The 22,592-nt window shown below is 32.4% G+C and overlaps 2 protein-coding genes across 12 annotated transcripts in view; both read right to left on the bottom strand.

Moving 5' to 3' along the window:
* Cac (calcium voltage-gated channel subunit cacophony) overlaps window positions 1–8,355 on the bottom strand; it is a 176,519-nt gene extending 168,164 nt beyond the window's left edge. For 4 of the 11 annotated variants that reach the window (XR_014440210.1, XM_083107199.1, XM_083107197.1 and 1 more), the window contains exon 1: window positions 7,991–8,354. The gene's annotated coding sequence lies outside the window, so the exon portion shown is untranslated. Of the gene's footprint in view, window positions 1–7,990 lie in introns of all 11 variants that reach the window. The other 7 variants (XM_083107194.1, XM_083107198.1, XM_083107209.1 and 4 more) reach the window with 3 other exon arrangements.
* A 4,001-nt stretch (window positions 8,356–12,356) lies between these two features.
* G9a (histone-lysine N-methyltransferase G9a) lies at window positions 12,357–22,045 on the bottom strand. Its single transcript, XM_083105934.1, has 12 exons — window positions 20,187–22,045; window positions 19,509–20,113; window positions 19,378–19,428; window positions 18,326–18,423; window positions 17,604–18,246; window positions 16,995–17,327; window positions 16,532–16,760; window positions 16,154–16,360; window positions 15,623–15,879; window positions 15,234–15,484; window positions 14,706–14,881; window positions 12,357–13,981 (listed from the first exon to the last, which is right to left on the bottom strand). The coding sequence occupies exons 1-12, from the start codon at window positions 21,113–21,115 to the stop codon at window positions 13,816–13,818; spliced, it is 3,945 nt and encodes a 1,314-aa protein (XP_082962060.1). The 5' UTR covers window positions 21,116–22,045; the 3' UTR covers window positions 12,357–13,815.
* Window positions 22,046–22,592: the final 547 nt, after the last annotated feature.

Raw genomic sequence — 22,592 nt, 5'->3', positions numbered from 1 at the left:
TAACTTTTAACGAGAAGCAAAGCATAATTCTTAATTATCTCCGTGGAACTTTTTCAAACGAAGTCTTGTCAATCGACTGTCTGCTAGAAAAGTTGGCAAAGTCAATAATTGCGCTCTCTTTATAGTATAAGAGGAGATATATAAAAAAATAGATAATATCTATTTATGAGGATATTTAGGTTTACCATTATTGAAATAATTACCTCAGAGAATTTTTTATTCTAAAAACGCTCTACATTTAATCATGTTTAATCGGTGTTTGATATTCAATTAATATAAACAAATTGAAAAGAGACATATTAAATGTATTATATAATTAATTAATATGTATGTATGTATAATTAATTAATTACACATATTTTATTTATTATATTCTATTATTATTGTTTAATTTAGAAATATATATATATATATATTTATATAAATATAGATAATTATAAATTAAATAACAATAATGGAAATATAATAATATAAAATATGCATACATTTAAAATTTTGCTTACTATATAGTATAAAGTAGTGGAAATATGGAATAACAATTAAACTTTTATACATTTTTAAGGATGTTATTAACAGAATTAGAGCGAAATATCCAGTATATGAGTAAATATGAAGGAAACTTAATTTATATGTAATTAAATACAGCATCTTGCTTGCTCGTGTCATCCAAGCATCAATAGCCATCGATAAAGGATGATTTGATCGATAAATTGGCGGCAGCAGCGAACAGAGAATATTTCGAACCACAGCTGCTCGTAAATCCAGTTGCCTACATTCGCTAATTTCACTGCCACGTAAAGCGTAGTTCCCTACATCAAAGGATTGATCGCGATGTACGTTGGGCCTATAACCGTACGCGTCAATGTGGCATTCCTGCCTTTACGAAGTTCCTTGCTACCGCCTTGTTAAGCAAACATAGGTAAATGCCAAAGAACGGTATTCTACCTCTTTTTCTGTCAATAACGCAAAGTTAAAGTACGAGAAAATAATTATGTAATTGCTGATACGTACGAATATAGATGACCTTGTGAGAAATTAATTTTTCGACTTATTTCAGATTTTATTAAATTATTTATAGAATGAGAGAAAGTAAAGCTTAAAATTTTCTAAAAAATAATTCGAAACCTATTCAAGATCTTCAAACATAATTATTAATTTGTGTGGAAATAATTAATTGAATATTGATGATGAATTAACATAATAGTTATGAGATCATTTATTATAGAAATATTTTAGCCTTCAACTTCAAAAAATTATTACCAACTTTTATATAACAACTATCCAAAACTAACATATATAACATATATAATATATATATAATATATATATATATATATATATATATATATATATATATATATATACAAGGTGTCCCATTTTAAAAAACGCACCTCGATAATTCTTCAATGAAGCATTTTCAGCAAAAATGTTTCAGACAAAAGTTGTATGGTTTCAAGGGGGACATAAGATGGTGTTATTAATTTGACCTTGAATAGTTACTTGAAGGTCACGTGAAGGTCACCTTTAATTTTTTAAATGGAACCGCCTACTTTTTATTGCATATTCTTGCAGCTCATCTCGAGAGCTTTCCAAAACACTATAATAAAGTATTTTTTCATTGAGTACTTTTCAAGTTATGAATTAAAATAATATTTTAATTTTACATAAACCATAAAATATCTAGTAAAATATTCATTTTTGATTATCTTACCTTAATACTTTTATGTACAAAATAATGAGAGGAATCAATTAATGTAAAGAAAACACATAATTGTTTCGAAGAAAAAATATGTAATTTACAATTAACAATTACATATTTTTTTTTTTTTAAACAACTGTATATATATATATATATATATATATATATATATATATATTATATTTGATCGTAAAATTCTGTCAAAAACATATTATAAAATCTAGAACTTTTTATTTGACATTCTATGAATTATATCAAAATTTTGAAAATGGAACACTATCTTTACAGAAGTCTATCCGATGAGCGATGATGCGTCACTGTCGCCTTTGCGCACGCGATATGCGTATGCAGACTATGTTCTATCTAAAGCGACCGGGAAAGACCGGGAAAATAGAAAAAAGCAGGATGGGTCAGCCTCTCGTGAAAAACCACAGCGCTGCATACATATATATGTATGTATAAGGCGTCGTATATATGCTACGTATATATCGAAAAGGCAACATCGACGCAAATCAGGGAAAGATATGCAAAAATCGCGAGACGAGCCATCACAATGCATTTTAATCCATGTCACTTAACAAGAATGCACGTGTCAACTGAAGCGTTTTGATTGTGAATACGAATCTTACACAAATATGCACAAGTATGCATTATGTTATCTACGTCGAGCCACATTTTCATGTGTCTCTGTGACTTTTACAACTTAATAGAAATTGCATTTCCGATTTTTATTTTCCCGCGGCATGAAAACAATGTTATTAATATAAATAAATATTACAAATATATTTCTACTTACGATGTATTAGCATCCATCTGCGAAACAACGCAATTTTTAAACGGGAAGGAAGTATTAATATTAATATTAATTTAATTATAATATTAATATTAATTTAATATCTAATAATATTAATTTATAATTTATATATTAATATTAATTTAATTTCTAAAGACAAGTTAATATTCCATATAGTTGAAGACGTTGACAAAAATAATAAGATCTCACGTAGAGCATCTTGAAATTAATTATCGCTTCTCATATAAAAGATATATAATGATCCTTAAAAGTATGATATATTGTAATCGATTATAATTATAATTATAATACTTATGATTTAATTATCTAATGAAAAAGGTTGAGAAAATATTATACTGTATTTTCGCGCATTTAATGTTAAAATTTTGGATTCTAACTTCTATTATATTCAATTTTTAATTAAATATAATGACAATGTAAATCGACGTCCATATTTTAAGATTTTGTACCTTATATAAAATATCACGTTCTCCCTTTGAAGGAGGGTTCTTAAACCTCATCGAGACCACAAGAATAATCTATTCCGGTCGTATCCATGACGTACCCCACAAATTGTCGCTATCGCGTGATTTAAGGTTTCCTTGCTCGCGCGTTCAGATACGATCATCCGGTGGACACTGAATCGACGATGAAATCTCGATCTGTTGGATGTAAAGATCTGCGTACGCTTTTAGAACCGTACTGGTGATCAAGAGAAATTGTATACGCGCACATCGAAAGAGTAGAAAGTAAAGATTCAAATCAGGAAAACGGCTCTAGGCTTTAATGCCGTATTCTTAATGAAACTTAGGAACTTTTAAAAACGTGAACAAAAAAGTAAAAAATTTTCTGACTAAGCTGAAGTTGAAAGAAGTTAAGTATTGAATAGTAAATTTTTAACATGTTTTGAAACTTTTACTCAAAATCTTTTTTATTTTTTAAATTTATGCTCCTAAGGAAATATTCACTTTCAATTTTATAAGAAGATTTCGTAAAAAAAAATTAATAAAGTAGTAAGCGGTGGCCTCAGGAGATTTCATGCATAATATAATACTATTATATAATAATATACAAATTTCTGACATGATTGATATATACAGGGTGAGCCATTTTAATTAACGCACGCAATTATTTCGGAAACAAAGCATTTTAGAGAAAAATGTTTCAGACAAAAGTTTTATGGTTTCGAGGGGGCCATAAGATGGTATCATTTGTTTGACACTGAAGTCATTTGAAGGTCACGTGAAGGTCACTTCAATTTTTTTAAATGGAACACCCTATATATTTTTGCACACTCTTGTAGCTTATCTCGAGAGCTTTCCAAAACACTATAATTAAGTACCTTTTCGTTAAGTACTTTTTGAGTTATGAGGCTTGAAATAATTTCTTAATTTTACATAAACCGTAAAATATCTTGTAAAATATTCATTTTTCGATTATCTTATCTTAACACTTTTATGTACAAAATAATGAGAGGAATCAATTGGTGTAAAGAAAACACATAGTTGTATTTAAGAAAAAATATGGAATTGTTAATTGCAAATTATATATTTTTTCTTCAAAACAACTATGTGTTTTCTTTACACCAATTGATTCCTCTCATTATTTTGTACGTAAAAGTATTAAGGTAAGATAATCGAAAAATGAATATTTTACAAGATATTTTACGGTTTATGTAAAATTAAGAAATTATTTCAAGCCTCATAACTCAAAAAGTACTTAACGAAAAGGTACTTAATTATAGTGTTTTGGAAAGCTCTCGAGATAAGCTACAAGAATATGCAATGACAAATAGTAGGTTCCATTTAATAAATTGAAGGTGACTTTCATGTGACCTTCAAATAACTCTTCAAGGTCAAACCAATGATATCATCTTATGGCCCCCTCGAAACCATAAAACTTTTGTCTGAAACATTTTTCTCTAAAATGCTTTGTTTCCGAAATAATTGCGTGCGTAATTAAAATGGCTCACCCTGTATATATATATATAAATATAACTTAACAATATAAAATTATATCTTGTAAATTTAATTTTACTTCAATCTTATATATTCATACATTTTTATATATATTTCTCGAGCGTTTTTTCTCCAAAAATTCAGATATCTAATTATGCAAAATAATTTAAAAAGTATCAGGAAAGATAAGAGAAACATTATACACATATTACATATTTTCTTTAATTTTGTAGTCAAATCAAATTGAAATTATTGAAAATATCAATTTGCCAGAAATAAAATTTTTTAATAAAAATTACAATTATTAGAGAGTTTATTTTACCTATTAAAAAATGCAATGTCTATTAGTATAATATATTAGAAGTCGAGGTGTGTTGTGTGTATGGGTGATAACACACCTCGTTAAGACAATGATTACAATTTTCGCGTGCACGCATGCACACTCGATTCACTGGATATAATCGCGCGTATTCTAAAGCTTTAACAAACGAGGTAGAGATAAACACGAAAATTCATTCTTCGCGATAGTGAATACGCAATTATAAAAAATATTTTTATAAATGCGTATTTATGCCATGATCATAAAAATACTCAATATATTTATTAAATATTTACGCTATATATTTCCTTTTTATCACTTCTAATTTCGTACAGAAAAAATGCTATCTATTTATTAGATCATATTTGATTCGAGATGTTTATTGTTTAAAATAAAATAAAGGATACATATAATCTTATTAAATGATACATATGTATATATAAAATATTCGAAATCTGTTTAGCAATTCCATGTATTTAATATAAAATATGTTTATGAATTAATGATTTAAATTATATTCCGAATAATAATTTTGAGTTAATAATATCTAATTGTTTTATAATATTTACGTGTCATATAAATAAAAAATATTTGGACGTTTTAAATGTCCTATATTTTTTTATCTTACATTCTGTATATTTTTTGCGTGAACTTTAAAAAAATTTCGAATTCATGGGCCATCGAACTTTTCCCGTAAATATCATGTGACAGTGCTACTCGTATTTCGATGTGACGGATCGAACAAAGAGAGTAGTAATGACATGTCTGCATTGAAAACCAACAGTCCGATTCTCTCGATGCGTGAGTGACTCGATGAAACCATGTAACGAACCGAAGGACGTAATCGCGGATAATCGCCAGATGTCGGAAGACCTATTTTTTTGTAAACAACAGTTAATAGAACAACAAGCTTGCATATGGCATATTAAAATTGCAGATTTTTTCTTTTCATTTTAATTCTTTCTCGCATTTTTAAAGAAATAAATAGAAAGATAAAAACAAAAATATTTTCAACAGAAATTAGTAAGATTTATGGTATATAAATTTATTAATATAACTATAATATGTAACAATTATTTATTTGTCGATAACAAGCGATGCGATATTTTTTGGATTAAAATATTTTAATTATTTCAATATGAGTAAAGTAAGAAATCTGCCGTGAAAAACAATCGACATTTGAATTTACAATATCTATAGAATATGCCCATCTTCGAAATAACGGATCTTTAATAAAAATATTCGCAAATAAGTCAATGTCGTGTCTTTGGAAATTTGAAACGTATTCATTCTGCTGTGATGAGTTTTTACATCAACACGTATTTTTCACAGATATTATTGTCGTTCAGTATTTGAATTTTCAATATTTTACAGCCGATACTGAATACGACTTTAGAAATATTCATATTAAAATTGGTTTTTGATGTTACACATATCTATCGCAATTTTGTTATATTCTGTTGTTATTTTTTAAACGTAAAAATCGGATATCATCGGATATTGTGAAAGAGAATGTTAGATAAAATTTTATGTAAACATGTATCATATCATATATTCAAATATAATAAATACTTGAATAATCAATTGTGAAAACATCTAAAAATTAAAATTAAATTTTTTAATAAAAAATTCAATAAAAAATAATAAACTTTAAAAAATGTTTAATTCTTAATCTTCAAAATTCTAAAGTTTTTTTAAGAGAAAGAGAGAAAGAGAGAAAAAAATTGTTCAAATAATTATACAAGATTAAAAATTAATCTCACATATTTTATAATCTAGCCAAATTCTTTATCAACTATTTGATTAAATAATTTTAATTGATACGTTAGCATCTTTTTATACAGATATTAACGTAGTTGCATTAATGTTATTGTAACTATAAATTTTACGACGATTGTCTATATAAACTCTTTCGTTTTGTGAAAAATATTCTGATAAATAAACAAAAATACTTTTAAAATTTTTAGCTAATATCTCGCTTATAAATGAATAGAATCTATAAAAATAAGAAATCACTTTAACAGACTCTAAATTAATTAAACCAATAATGAGAAACGACGAAATAAATTCGTCACGAATAATAGGCAAAAATTTCAACCGAATATTATAATATGGAGAATCATTTGAGCGCGAACAATAATTAATTAATCAAAATATGTTAATTGTGGTTCGTATAATTAACTAAACGTCTAGATCGCAATTCTATAACGAGATATATCGTTCGCATTTATTACGTCACAATAAATTTGGTAAATATTAGCTGAATTACACATATTTATCGTAAAATATAACATAAAATATAAAATATTTACTGAGAGAAATTTATATAAACTAAAGCAAACACTTATTCTTATGCATTCAATTTTTTCATAAACATGAGAAATTAATAATTAATAATCAGAATAACTTAATACAAAATTTTTTATACAAGTAAAGTGCTCATAAAATATCTTCTTTGTAATGTATCATTTTGCAAAAGGTCGAACTAATCCTTTCTTTTATTTCCCCAATGCAATAGCTTATAAGTTATGAGATTTCACTCGTGTTTCGACGAAAGTTTCCCTGCCGTGTTCCCGTATGAAATCTCGAAATCAACTCTCGCCAAAGCTCATCGTGAGTTGTACACTCGACAAAAGCTACCAATTTTCTTTTTCCCAGGCAACATTGTCCGGTCGAAAGAGTTTCGTTTTTGTCTAATACTCATCTCAGTAATTAACAAACTTTCCGAGAAGGAAGAGCAATTGGCAAGATACGATCGAATGAAAAAATTGGACTTCTCCAGCAGCAAATATACCGCAGTATCCTCAATAAAAAGGATATTAAATTACTGTGTGATTGTATAATATTTAAAAGATCCAGATAAAACAGGATGAATCATCAATAATTTCTAAAGCAAAAAAGTGTAATTAATCGAAAAACTGGGACTTGCTTAAATCGCAGTGATAATGAGTTCTCGAAGTAAAATTGTATAAATTATTTTAATATGTATTACAAATCGTACATTTAATTAAAATATTGATATTATATTGATATTATATTATATTAATATAATATTATATTACTTGAAATATTGATATTATATTATATTATATATTATATTATATAATATTATATATTGATATTATATTAATTGAAATATTGATATTATATTGATATTATATTGATATTATAGAAATGCGAAATAAAATGTATCAACCTTTCGAAAGATCGCATTTATTTACCTTCCACTTTCCGCTCAATCGTCAACCCCGCCGACGCCGTGAGGAGGTAGAACAGAGGTACATCCGTCAGCTGGTCGTCATACTAATCGCCCATTGATGATCGCCTTCGGTATCATAATTAACACTATTGCATACTCACTGAATCGACCGCGTCGCGACATGTCATCGTCGGCAATCGGCACTTTCTCGGCGCGAAGACCGGCGGAGAAATAAGCGCGCGCCACGAGAACGGGAAAACGAAACGAGCGGGGCTCTAAGGCGCGTGCAAATAATCACGAACACGTCGCGGTCGTCGCATTGAAACTATAAAGAACGAACGCGGGCTCGCGCGTCAGGTGAAAAAAAAAAGATACCTACGATAATTCTACGCGGCTACACGGCGTCGCGCCTTCAAGCGCGCTCCACGATCGCTACACTAACTGCGACTCCCGCTTGAATTTCAGCGCGCATGCGCCGACCAATCAGCGGTCGGCGCGCCGTTGCCCGCGGACCGGTTTCTGCGCAGGCGCGCCGCTTCCCGCCGCGCAATACGTTCCCTACTTCACTCTTTTCGAAAGCGCGATACTCCGCGCGATCTTTTCCGCCAGAACGCTACGTCTTGAATGTCTTTTGACATCACGAAATGCATATTTCATATATTTATTTCAGATTTCATATATTTAGTTCTAATTCGGAGTTAAATATTGTTGGAAAATTACACAGGTCTACAAAAAATGGGGTCATGATTGTTGTTGGGCAGCTGGGAGTCATTTCCGAAGTAATTTTCTGCGTAGAATCCGAATCCGAGGTCAGAATTGGCCCATCACGTCAGGATTTTGAGATATTTGAGGTTATATACTCGAAAAATGGCTTTTTGGGCTACTTTTGAGGTTATGTACAGGACGCACAAAATTTTTTAGCTCTTTTCTTCTAATTGCATCATTTAGTACTACTCTTTCCCTTCAAAATGAGCTGTCGAATGGTCATCTACGATTTTTCCTTGCAAAGTTACGGCCATTTTAAGATGACATGATGAATTCCAAACCCTGCGCCGTTATAGCCCAACAACCTCATGAGCATTCACATTAAACCTGTAAACTTTGAACTATAAACCCGAAAACCTGGACTGAAAACTGTATATATGGGTTTGATGGAGAATCTGAAAGATTCCAGATCAGCGACCTCAAAAATCCATGTTTTCAGTTCTCAGTTCAAATTTAAACGAAATTAAAATTTTTGTCCACCATATTGGATCCACCATCTTGAATTTTCAAAAGTTGATTTCAGATTCTCCATCAAATCCATATATACAGTTTTCAGTCCAGGTTTTCGGGTTTATAGTTCAAAGTTTACAGGTTTAATGTGAATGCTCATGAGGTTGTTGGGCTATAACGGCGCAGGGTTTGGAATTCATCATGTCATCTTAAAATGGCCGTAACTTTGCAAGGAAAAATCGTAGATGACCATTCGACAGCTCATTTTGAAGGGAAAGAGTAGTACTAAATGATGCAATTAGAAGAAAAGAGCTAAAAAATTTTGTGCGTCCTGTACATAACCTCAAAAGTAGCCCAAAAAGCCATTTTTCGAGTATATAACCTCAAATATCTCAAAATCCTGACGTGATGGGCCAATTCTGACCTCGGATTCGGATTCTACGCAGAAAATTACTTTGGAAATGACCCCCAGCTGCCCAACAACAAAACCTTGTAGACCTATGTTATTCATTTTACTTACCTATAAGCACACAATATTTCCTAGAATCAGGGATGGGAAAGTTACTTTTTAAAAATAACTAGTTACCGTTACTCGGTACCGAGTAAAAAAAGTAACTCGTTATCGTTATTAGTTACTTATTTTTAAAAGTAACTAGTTACCATTACTTCAAAAGTACTCTCTAAAAGTGAATCAGTGTATTATCACTGTAATCAGTGCTATACTTATAACTGCTTGTAATCAGTGAATATTTACTGTTTTTCAGTGATAATACACTGATTCACTCTAGTGAAAGTAGTAATATACTACTTTCACTAGACTGAATCAGTGTATTATCACTGAAAAACAGTAAATACTCACTGATTACAAGTAGTTATAAATACAGCACTGATTACAGTGATAATACACTGATTCACTTTTAGAGAGTAACGATTCGTTACTTTTCCCGTTACTTTTAATGCTAAAACAAGATAAAATTAAATAAAAAATTTACTTTGGTAATATTTTTTATTAAAATATTAATAAAAGCAATAAATTTTTTATTTTAAATTTATAAAAGCGTAAAAAATTTAAAGAGATATAGATTTTAAAGCGCTTAATTTACATGTAACTTCACGTGTAAATAAAAAAATTTTTATTTCCATTAAATTTATAAATACAGCTAAATTTACAATCTTTTTGTGCGCTCGCCCGATATTACGTCAAACTTAAAAGCTGACCAATCCATTCCTCAGAAGAATGGAATAACTGTGATTGACCAATGATGTCATTAATCGCTCTTAGAGCAATAAATATATAATAAATTTCATCCAAAGTATTATCGAATTTTATATAAATGTCGGTCGATGATTAAAAATTGAATATGACAAAAATATTGTATAAATATTATTAAGTGTTAATAATATTTATACAATATTCTAGGAATATTGTGTCTCATAGGGTTGCTTCCAAAAAGCAAAGGAACGTCGCAATAGCAAGTCGAGCGAAATGGAATATTGTCATGACAACTCGTATATGAAGTCTTCCGAGAGAACGCGTTCACTTACTTTCTAATCAATCCAGCCGTGAAAAGCAGAAATACGTCATTTGGCCATCATACAAAGCCCGTCGATAATTGCTTTTAGCACCGTAAACAACACTATTGCTTACGCACTAAATTGACTGCGTCATTGTGTGCTATCGTTGGCGATCGATAATTCTCCCAGCGAGAAACGAGTGAGCAACGGGAAAAGTTAAAATAAATAAATCATTAAAACGTATGCAAATCACGTCAATTATAATAAAAAACGGATGCTCGTGTCAAATTAACTAAAAAAACCTGCGATAATTGTACACGACGGCGTCACGTCTCCAAACTCTATGGTCCATATTCTGAATCCTCTTTTATCGATAAAAGTGCCTCTAAAAGGCTTATAGCCATTAGAAGGCTTATAAGCCACTTTTAGAGGCACTTTTATCGATAAAAGAGGAATATGGACCTATCATTACACTGACTTCTACTTGAATTTCGAATCGAGTGTGCTTATTGGCCAATCAGTCAGCACGTCGCCGTTGCGTATTAATCACTGCGCAAGCGCACCGTTCAATACATATAAATTTCTTTTGCCATTCGTAAGTGAATATTTTGTAAACATATTAATCAGTATTAATATATGTAATGACAAAAGAAAAAATTAAAGATCTAGTATTCTTGGCTACCGAAAAAATCTCGGAACATCGCGCTTTTAAAAAACATGAAGTAACGCACGTATGACGCGGCGGGAAGTGTCGCGTCTGCGCAATAACTATTCCGTGGCCAGCGGCGCGCCGGTCGCTGATTGGTCAATAGGCGCGCATGCGTATTGACGCTAACTTCAGGCGGGAATCGCGCTTTTTCTCGCTTCGATTTTCGCGCCGAAAAAATGTTCTTCACTGATGATAATATATCGCGATCAATTTAGTAAATATGCAATAGTGTTGATTGATGCTGGAAAGTGGGCAATTAATAAAACGATCAGCTGACGGATGTATCTTTGTTTTTGTCCTCTCGACAAAGTTGACCATTCAGCAAAGGTAAACATATTTTTTCGGAAGATTCGATGTAACAAAAGTATTTTTAATTTTTAAATTTTTATGATTTAATAAAAGTAATCGAACCAAAATTAATGAAACGAAATTCATAGAAATTTATAGGAATATCAATCTTGAATATATGAATTTTAACTTTTTTTTAACATAACATTAGCATACTCAATATTTATTTATACAGTTAAAGAATGATACAAAAATGAGATAATAAAAGAATAAGACATGTTACATTTGAAATTATATTTTCAAATTACATATATTATATTTTCAAATATATAGTTTATGCTATATTTGTATATTTCCATAGTTATAAATAATTTAAAAAATTTACAAATACCTAAAAATATACAAATATTTGTTTATTAAATTAAAATTTTGTATATACGTTTTAGTAAAAAAACAAGAGAAATACTTTTAATGTCACTTCTTAAATTATACGTCAATGTTTTTTTTTATTTAAAATATTTATTAAGAAAATGAAAAAATTCAAGATTTATTCTCTTTTTCACCCCCTTTTGTTTTTCTTTTTTCTTTTGTTGTTTTTTATGTTGATTAGATTATTCTGGTATACGAATAATTATAAGGAATAATATAAAACTCATGCATATTAAAAAGGACTATAACTTTTATTATACAAAAAGTTAATCGTTTGTACAAAAAAAAGTGTATTCTTATGTATTACATCGCTTGTAGTGAATCCAACATTAAACGCTCTTCTTTGAGATGTGAGCGGCTAATTGGAATATTTAATACATAGTTTCTATAGTAAGGAACACACGAACGCTGCAATTATCCCGATTTCGATTCACTTCAAAGCGACAATAGCTTCAAATATTCATCTCATAATTAAATAATCAGTCCAAATAGGACTATAACATCTTTAACATACATATCTTCGCAGCTGACACACATAAACTAATCGTCAATATATATATAATATATATATTATGCTATCGTTATCTCACTAAAAAAAAAAAAAAATTGATGTGGCATTCATTTTCTCGTAGTCATTGCATTCTCACGAAGATCGATAAAAATAGGAAACAAGTACAAGCAAGCCTGAGAAAAAATATGGACGAGCAATGATATTGAATTCTCTTTAGATTTGATTCGAAAAAAATAGGAGAAAATGTGAGAAAAATATTTTGTGGAAAGTATAAAATTATTATATCCGAGTAAGTCTTTCGAATCAAATCAAAAGTGATTCATATAAATTGTTATTAAACCGGTCTGTTAAGGAAGGTTTAAAGCAAACATTGATTCCTAAAAATATAATTCTTTGCAAGAATCGCATAAATGTTAATCATACACGTCGTATCTTTTGACTAATATTTATTCTCTTTAATACTTATATATTTTTAAAAATCGCAACTGCGTACAGTTCAAATGCTTTTCCTCAAATTACATATTCTTGAAATTTATGAGTATTTAAAAAAGATGTAACAAAAATACTTGATAGACCGGTCGTCAATTTCGTTTATATAGATAAACGTTCGGTATTCAAAAAGTAACACGATCTCGAATGCGATTCTTTTAAAACTTTGATTGCAAAATCAAATCGTATTAGTATTTAGGTATTGCTATTTAGTATATGTCAAGAAAGAACTTAATCAAATATATTTTTAAAAATCACAACTGTGTATAATTCAAGTGCTTTTCCTCAAATTACATATTCTCGAAATTTATCAGTATTTAAAAAAGATATAACAAAATCACTTGATAGACCGGTCGTCTATTTTATTTTATCGTCTAATTTTATTTATACAGACGAACGTTCGGTATTCAAAAAGTGACATGATCTCGAATGCGATCCTTTTAAAAAACTTTGATTGCAAAATCAAAGAGCAGAATTTAGTATAAGTATACGTTGAGAAAGAACCTAATCAAATCTTATCATCCCACCACCGTTTTTCATTTGTACTTTTACAATTCCGCGCGCATCGCAGTAACCGATTTCGCGACAGATCGAAATGCGGAAAATTAATGCGTGGACGATTATACGACGTCGTTGTCGTATTTGCGAAAAATCGCGGATACCTAAGAAATTAAACTAAATCGCATTATGGTTACGATGACGTTTGAGCTGCCAATATTTCCTCCTGCTGTATCTTTCTCCGATAGTTATCCAGCGTAACTTGTATAGTCTTCTCGGAATAACGGCAGTTTTCGGCTCCGCAGGTACACGTGAAGGACTTGCACTTTATTATCCAGAATTTCTCGCCATAATCAAAGCTACGGGCAAACATATCCGTATTCATTTCTCATACGAAGTTAGTTAGAAAAAAAACGTTAAAAATAAAGAGTGTAATCGATATATGAATGCTTTTAGAATTTAAAAATACCGCCACCTTATAATACATCGTACATTGATATTAAATATGTATAATAATTGCATGGTGTCCCTTAGGAATTGCATTAAATCTCTAATATAAAAGATAATTATATATTTTAGATTTAAAAATTTTCGAAAAAAATAAAATGGTATAATTTTTGTAACTATTTTATCTTTATCTGTGAAGAACTAATCAATAATATAAAAGAATTAAATGAGAAATGTAATCTGCACAAATTAGAAGATTGTATAAGGATTACTGGAACAATATATTATCAAGTATCTTTATTTAATAAACAATTTACGCATTTCTACATTTATTAAAGAGAATTGTCTTGTGCTGTCGAATCATATATTTAGTCACTATACAAAAGAATTCAAAGATAAAATAGAATAGAGTAACAGAGGTAAAAAAAATTATAATTACGTGCCTTAGAACGAAAAACAAACGCTAAATGATTTATTAATAAAAATTCAAGTGTCTATGTATGTGTGTGTATATATGTATATATATATATATATATATGTATATATACGTGTAATAATGTGTTTTGTTAGATATGTTTAGAAATGTATTTCAATAACTTCCTGTGTCTCAGTGACCTGAGCGGTTTTTTAACATACCCGAGCTCTTCATCCGCTTCAATGTCGCGATTGGCAAAGAACGCTATCCTCGGGAAATGCAAGTCCTGATGTTCGACGAATACTCGTACCGGTAATAAATTTGGCGCGCATGAATGATTGATGAACCGAGCAATATTTCCATAACGTCTCGCATCTATACAATACGTTTCTCCATCCTGTGCACGTAAAGTAAAATTCTTCGATTTATAATCCAGAATAAAATACTTAACACGCTGCGTAAAAGTAAAATAACAGCGTAAAGAAAAAGATTGTAAATATAAATAACTAAGTTTATAAGTGAAAAAAAATTATCAGGAAAACATGTCTAAAATCTCGAATAGTAATCAAGAAAGTTTTTTTGCATCTATAATTATGTCTAATTATATATCTACATAAAGATATCCATATAAAAATATTATATAAAATTTATAAAATAATATTAAGAGAAAAAACGGGTATAACAAAAATATTTGCAAATTAATTTCCTCATTTCCAAGCTAAAGTCATAAAAAAAAGAATACAACGTACTCTATTATCCAAATCAAATAAGTAGGAATCATCCTCCCGATGATCAGCTTCGGAATCGGAGATTATCTCGCCCACATATTCGCAGACATAAGTGCCTTTAGGAATATGTCGGAGAGTTCGGAGTCCCCAACCTTTGCCCTTTGTACGAAACAATTGGAACCTCTGCGTCAATCCGTGCTGAATTACTCGATTGTTACATGTAATACGGTTACAGTCACAAGCTGGGTTACATTCGAACAACATTGGTGGATCTATAACGAGAATATATATATTTGTTAATGTTTTAATTTTAAAAACTTTTATAAATTATTACCAGATTGGTTGGATTATTATATACAAATTATTTTAAAACATTCTTTGTTCTTAAAAATCATAATATAAATAGGTACCTGCATAATTAAACTCAGGTATAAGCTTCCCCTCTTCATTGTACCAACATCGCAAACTTATATTTCCACACAAACACTTTTCAGAACTACAATTATCCTCACAGCGACAAGACTGTAATGACGTTATCGTACGATCTACATTAATGTTACTAGTGAAGCAATTTTCTGTTACATAAAGAAAATCTGTTGGTTTATCTTCGGAATCGTATCCATTAACGCATTGTATAGGATTTGTTTCCTTTCCCCGTGAAATGTCACTGTAAAAAGAATGAAAATAGTAAAATAATTAATAAAGAATCAGGCATACAAGCTTTATTCAGTATACATATATATAATGCAATAAATTATAAATTATAAACTTAAATTAATAGAAGCAATACTTTTTACAAAAGTATAATATAATAAAATCTTAATATATGCGTAACTATATTAAACTAATAAAAATCAATTAAGAGCAATTTATCATAAAAGATAAAATTATATATTCATTTATTTTATTCTTACAGATAACAATATTTCTTTTAATCTTACTTGGTCAATATTTTAACTGTTTTCTCCCACATATGTTCAGAAAGTTCATTGACCTTTGCATTTAACCTCAGAGCAGCCATAGTATCTCCATCCGTGGTGCAACAATTTACCGCGGTCTCGCCGGCAGCATTCACTTCCCCTATTTTAGCACCACGTGCTAATAGTAGAACACTGACTGCATATTGATCTTGTCTAGCTGCTATGTGTCTAAGAGAAAAGAAAATTATTTTATAATTAAAAAGAATCATCTCTCACAAAATTCGTTCAATTTATTTATAAAACAATTATCTCTCGTTTTAACTAATGTTTCTGCCTTTTCTGCTCGTTTAATATAATTAGGAGCAGCACAATTTAAAAAAAAAAAAATGCAAAACGTACAAGGGAGTATCACCGTGAACATTGACAGCATTCACATCACATCCTTCATTAAGAAGCATCTCTGTGATCTCAGGACTGCCACTATATGCGCTCCAGTGCAACGCTATGTTCTGCTCGGCGTCTCGAATAAGTGGATCGCACTTTTTATCTAATAAATAACGCGCTACATCCGCATGGCAAAATTCGCATGCCCAAATTAAACTCGTCCAGCCGCCATCGTCTACAGAGTCTGCAAATAAAAATTCTAAATATAAAGCATTTATTTTATTTATTTAAATTTATATAAATTTTGTTTAGACATGAATTTTTATTTCTCTAAAGTCCACAACATTTCCATGTATCATATATATTTAAAAGTGATTTATCAATACGTTAAAATTTTATTTACACAAGTATTTTCAAAAGAAAAAAAATACTTTTTATAAAAAAAAGATTTTCTATCTAGATATGAGCTTGGCATTACCTACTAATGTTCTTGGTACTTTACATTCGGTCAGAATGATCTTGCATACTTCTAGATGACCAGACTTGGCTGCCATGTGCAAAGCGGTCATGCCATCCTCGCCCTTCAATGTCACGTCGGCGCCTGTCCTAACTAAATACTTTACCACAGCGGCATTACCCTTACTCGCAGCTAACATCAATGGCGTCAATTGATTCCTATCCATTACATCTACTTGAGCACCCGCTTGAACCAAAACGTGCACACATGACAGATGACCTTTATCCGCTGCTATGTGTAGACCAGTTCGATGGGCGTAATCCCGGAATGTGTGATTTGCATTGTAACCACATGCTAGGAATTGCAAATTCGTATATTACACCAATATAATGTTTATGCTATCAAAATATATAGATATTTCCAATATTTGCATAAAATCTAGATTGAAAAATTATATATCTAGCTTATTTTAAATACATAAATATGAAAATTTTAAAAAAGTATTTTGTGTATTTAAAGAAAATTTTTTAAATGAAAAAAAAAGAATAGATTCTTCAATTTCCAAAAAATTTTATTTCATAAATTTAATTAAAGTAAAAAAAACCGTTTTTTAATCAGGATTTCACTCACCTAGTACATTGACCAATTTTTCCAGATCTCCATTTTTCACGGACGTGTAAAGACTCATAATAGTATAACGCTCTGGTCTCTCAGTATTAATCGACGGTTCAGGTATTTTGATGATATCTGGTTTAATTAATGGACTAGGCGGACGTTCGGCCAATTTTGTGTTATCACCTTTACCAGGTAAGCTCATCTTCGCTGAAGGCAATTTAGAAAATTTTTTACGCGTGGGTATATAAACCGGTCGTCGCATGCCATTCATCGTCACCAGCACATCGTAAGCAGCAGTTTCGCTGCCGCAGTGCGGACACACGCCCTTCTTGTTCGGATAGATTTCACATTCGCGGTGATACTGATGGCCATTGGTGCACTGCACAAATCTGCCTTGCGAACAAAACAGGCCGCAGGAAGGGCAGCAGTTGTGACGCAGCAGCCGTTCCTTATGCATACGACAGAGAATGATAAAAGGTACACGGGTGCTTGGTCGCCGCATCGCCACGTCGTTGCTGTCCACTTCGTTGCAGCATCCCACTATCCGATTGTCGATCGAATCTATAGCGGTGCAGTACAGCGGTGCCCCGGAACCGGTTATCGTCACGTACAACTGAGATCGTACTTGGCACAAGCATAGCATGGATTGCACATACGTCTAAAATAGAAAAGATAATAAGAATCTTTTTATTTTTATATTAATGAAAAATATGAATGCGAAAAATATGGATACTCACCTCACTCATAATCGCCGTAGACTCCGGCTTCGAAGCTTGTCCTTCCGCGGGACTCGGACTCGGTATCATACTCCGACGAGTTCGTTTAGCTGGGATTTCTATATTAAAGTTTAAATAAAACACTCTCAATATATAAAAATATAACTATTTAATTATAAAAAGATAACACATTAATAATGTTTCTAAGTTCGTAGATACATTCACATGCACAATGCTTTAGACATAGTGATATATTTATACAAAAACTTGAAGTTGTTTACGTTTTTTTTATACAATAAATTTTGAAAAAAAGAAGCAAAAGTGATAAGTACAAGACAGTTAAAATATATTTGCCTAAAGTGCCATTTAATATTTTTAAATGTGTATTATGTAATAATGATAATAACAATAATAAAATTGATAGTGAAGATATAATAAAACAATTGATAATAAATAGTTAATAAATAGTTGATAAATAGTTAATAAATAGTTACTATTAATAGAACCATTTGATAATAAAACAAAAAGGAATATAGGAGGCGGAAAAAATTTATAATTTATTAAAAATAAAAATTATAGTTAAAAACATGTTTATTTTACGGAATATTATTATTTATTAAATTTATATATATATATATATATATATATATATATATATATATATATATATAAATTTAATCAATAATAATATTCCGTAAAATAAACATGTTTTTAACTATAATTTTTATTTTTATATATGTGTGTTATTTATTATATATATATATATATATATATATATATATAATAAATAACACACACACACACATGTATGTTAATTTCTTTTTATAGAGAGAGAACTAATTTTATATTCAACACACATATACACATTTGCCATATTTAAAGAAATTTAGTTGCGTTATAAAAAACTCATAAATATTACCAACATGTTATTTTTTAATCCGAGAGAATAGGAGCAAAAAATGTAAAATAATATTTTTGCTATAAAATTTTTTAGCAAAAATATTTTAATTTAAATTTACTTTTATTTGCCCTACATTATCCATAAAATTTTATTTTTTAGACTGTTACCTTACCTTCAGGATAATCATTATTTTTCCCCGCTTCCGCAACGGTTGGAGAACCGTCTGCAAAGTAATTTATTAATTTTAATTAAAAACAGTTATATAACAGAAAAATATCGTTACACATATATACACCATATTACCTTCATACGGATCCGCCTTCGCTATTTTTCGCGCGGCTTGAGTGCTTCCGCGAGGACGCCCTCTCTCCCTCTTGGGTCGACTAGCAGTGGCCGGTTTCAGGAAAGGCTTCTGAATATCCGCCAAAGGTACATCATCGCTGACAGGACTGCCGATAGAGTTACCGAGTTTGACCTGTGACTCCGAGCTCCTCGTCATCGGCGATAATTTCGGCATTCCGTCAAAGTCGGATGAGAGTGACTGCGTGTCCTCCACGACGCTGTCGTTCATATTCTCCGATAGTATAGCATTACGTGAGGATTCTAGCATCGAGTTGTCAGACGTGCTAATGTTACCATCGGACAATAGCGATGTCTCCGCTTCTTGACGAACATCAGAGGACTTTGCTTGCGTCTGTTTTATCTGATCTTTGCCTGAAACTAACTTCTTGGGCCGACCTGGTTTGCTGTACTTCCTCTTTTTAAACTGCAAATGTTCCTCTGTGTAGTTGGACTTCTCTTTACGTGCCATGGCACTCTCCAAAACGGTACTCTTCAAAGATTCCTTGCAAAGTCTCCTAGCTGAACGCTTGGGACCCGGTGGTTCCTCGTCCTGAGGAACTGACTCGCTGGAAACGAGAACGATTTTATAATATAAATATTGCACATGTAAATATTTAATAAATGACAAATAAAAAAAACCTAAGTGCTCGTAATCTAGGTCTTCCAATTCTTCTCTTCCTAGTAACTGGCGCTGTTGTTGTTTCTTGCTGCTCAGTATCTTCTACAAGCTTTGCCTCAACATTATTAACTTCAACATTATTCTCTACAGTCTCTTCAGGCTTATTTTGAACAGAAGGCTGTGTATCACTACTTTGTTTCTCTTCTGCACCTTTCGCTTTATCTTCATCTACAGTTTTTGGCTCTGCAATCTTTATAGATTCTTCTTTCTTCGTTTCCTCCGTCAGGGATTCCTCCGCTTGGGATTCTTCCGCTTGGGATTCTTCCACCATATCAGAATTCTCATCCGAGTTCTCTATTTTCACAGAGACACCGCCAATCTGATCGCAATTGGCTAACTCATCTGGGACTAGAGTGAGATTAGAAGAGCAACTGGATATCTTGGTCTTCTTGCCGTGATCCGTATTCTCATCAATAGTCCTAAATGTCAGAACAATCCTAGGTATCCCGTTATCCTTCTTAACGTTCTCCTGCCTGTTTGTCGTCGTCGAGGCTTCATCCTCGCTCCTGTGATTCTCCTCCGGTGCGATCTGAGGGACCGCTACGTCCTCAGAGCTTGCGACAACCTCTTTCTCAGGAGTGCTATCGCGCTCCTCTCCTTTGGACACCTCGTCGACGACCCTCGATGGTGACGGCGAAGCTGGCGTTACCACCACCTCTTCCACCCCCGCTTTATCATCATCCTTATGCTTTGCAGGACTCACGCCCTTGTTAAACTCATTCGTCATGCCCTCGAGGATCTCGTGGATGCTGACCTTGTTGTCGACAACCCCGTTGTCGGTGGCGGTCGCGCCATCCTCGCCGCCAGTCTGCGTTACCGGCAGCGCTCGGCAACCCTCGGTCGTCGCGACGACGAGCCCGCTGTCGCCCTCGGGCGCGACGTCGGCCATACCTGCTACAAACGACAGCTTCGCCGAGGCTTTGACGAGCAACGACGCGGACACCCACAGACGTACCTCATCCTGACCCCTCGATTACCGGTAGGTACAGGTACCCTCTACATCCTCGAGTATCCTTGTAATATTCTCTCTCACTTGCAGGTACCTTTCCCGGGGGAGGCTCGCGACACCTCGTTTCCTGACTTCACCCTGACGACGCGTGCATCGGCAACGAGGAGAACTCGTCGATCCTCCGCCACCGATGGCGGGACGCTGCTCCTTCTCTCTCTCGCTCCCACTGATGCGAACTGAAGGAACGAAGACCTGTCGCGCGCGCGCGCGTCTCGTCGCTCCCGGGCTCTTCCTGAACGTTCCTCCGATGAATCGAGGACCCCCGAACCGACTAATCGAATCGACGATGACGATCCCGGCGCGGCCCAACCGCGCTCGAGTTCCTCGCGGTGGAGCGAGAGAGAGAGAAAGATGGCCGCGCTGGCGAGCGATGGCTGGAGGCCATATTGATTGCTCAGGGACGGCGATCCAAGAGCGAGGAATCGAATTTTCCTCTCCGCGATCCTACGGCACGCGTTGTCAATCTTCAACGTCGGGTTAAATTAACTGGGAACGATGCCTTCGACTCGATCATATGGTTCCTCGAGCGACGAGCCTACTTTAACAGCGGGGCACAAGAAGAGGAAGCACACGGCCATTGAGAGGCCATTGCCTATGTAGATAAAATTCTCTCGCGTCGGGTCTATTTTGCATAAAGTACATACACGCGTTTTAAACGCACGTTCGAATCCGACTCGAGCGAAGTAAATTTCTCTCTCTCTCTCTCTCTCTCTCCCCGTCCGTATCGAGCACACATATGTGTATATTAATGCGAGAATGAGCCGAGAGCTTTATTAACTCTTAATTGTTCAATTCAAAGTCGACTGTGCTACGACCGATCCTCGCCCAGTTGTTTTCATCGCTCGTTATCGATAATTTTCGCAGCATAATTTTCTTGCTAGAAAAAAGTTTATAGATTAAGATGAGAGTTGAAGACGGGATATCATTCCCGTGGAATGCGATATATATATATATATATATATATATATATATATATATATATATACAGGGTGGCCCATTTTAATCCATCCAGTCGAATATCTCGAAAACCAAGCCCGGGAGAGAAAAATGTTTCAGACAAAAGTTGTTTGGTTTCGAGGGGGCCATAAGATGCTACCATTGGTTTGACCTTGAAGAGTCATTTGAAGGTCACGTGAAGGTCACTTCAATTTTTTTAAATGGAACACCCTATATATTTTTGCACATTCTTGTAGCTTATCTCGAGAGCTTTCCAAAACACTATAATTAAGTACCATTTCGTTAAGTACTTTTTAAGTTATGAGGCTTGAAATAATTTCTTAATTTTACATAAATCGTAAAATATCTAATAAAATATTCATTTTTCGAATATCTTACCTTAATACTTTTACGTACAAAA

Source organism: Camponotus vicinus, unplaced genomic scaffold (assembly GCF_025532165.1).
Source record: "Camponotus vicinus isolate PSW18456_S1 unplaced genomic scaffold, iyCamVici1.0 SCAF_8, whole genome shotgun sequence".
Lineage (NCBI taxonomy): Eukaryota > Metazoa > Arthropoda > Insecta > Hymenoptera > Formicidae > Camponotus > Camponotus vicinus.
The sequence above is the reverse complement of the archived record's forward strand: the minus strand, read 5'-3'. Positions and strand labels throughout refer to the sequence as shown.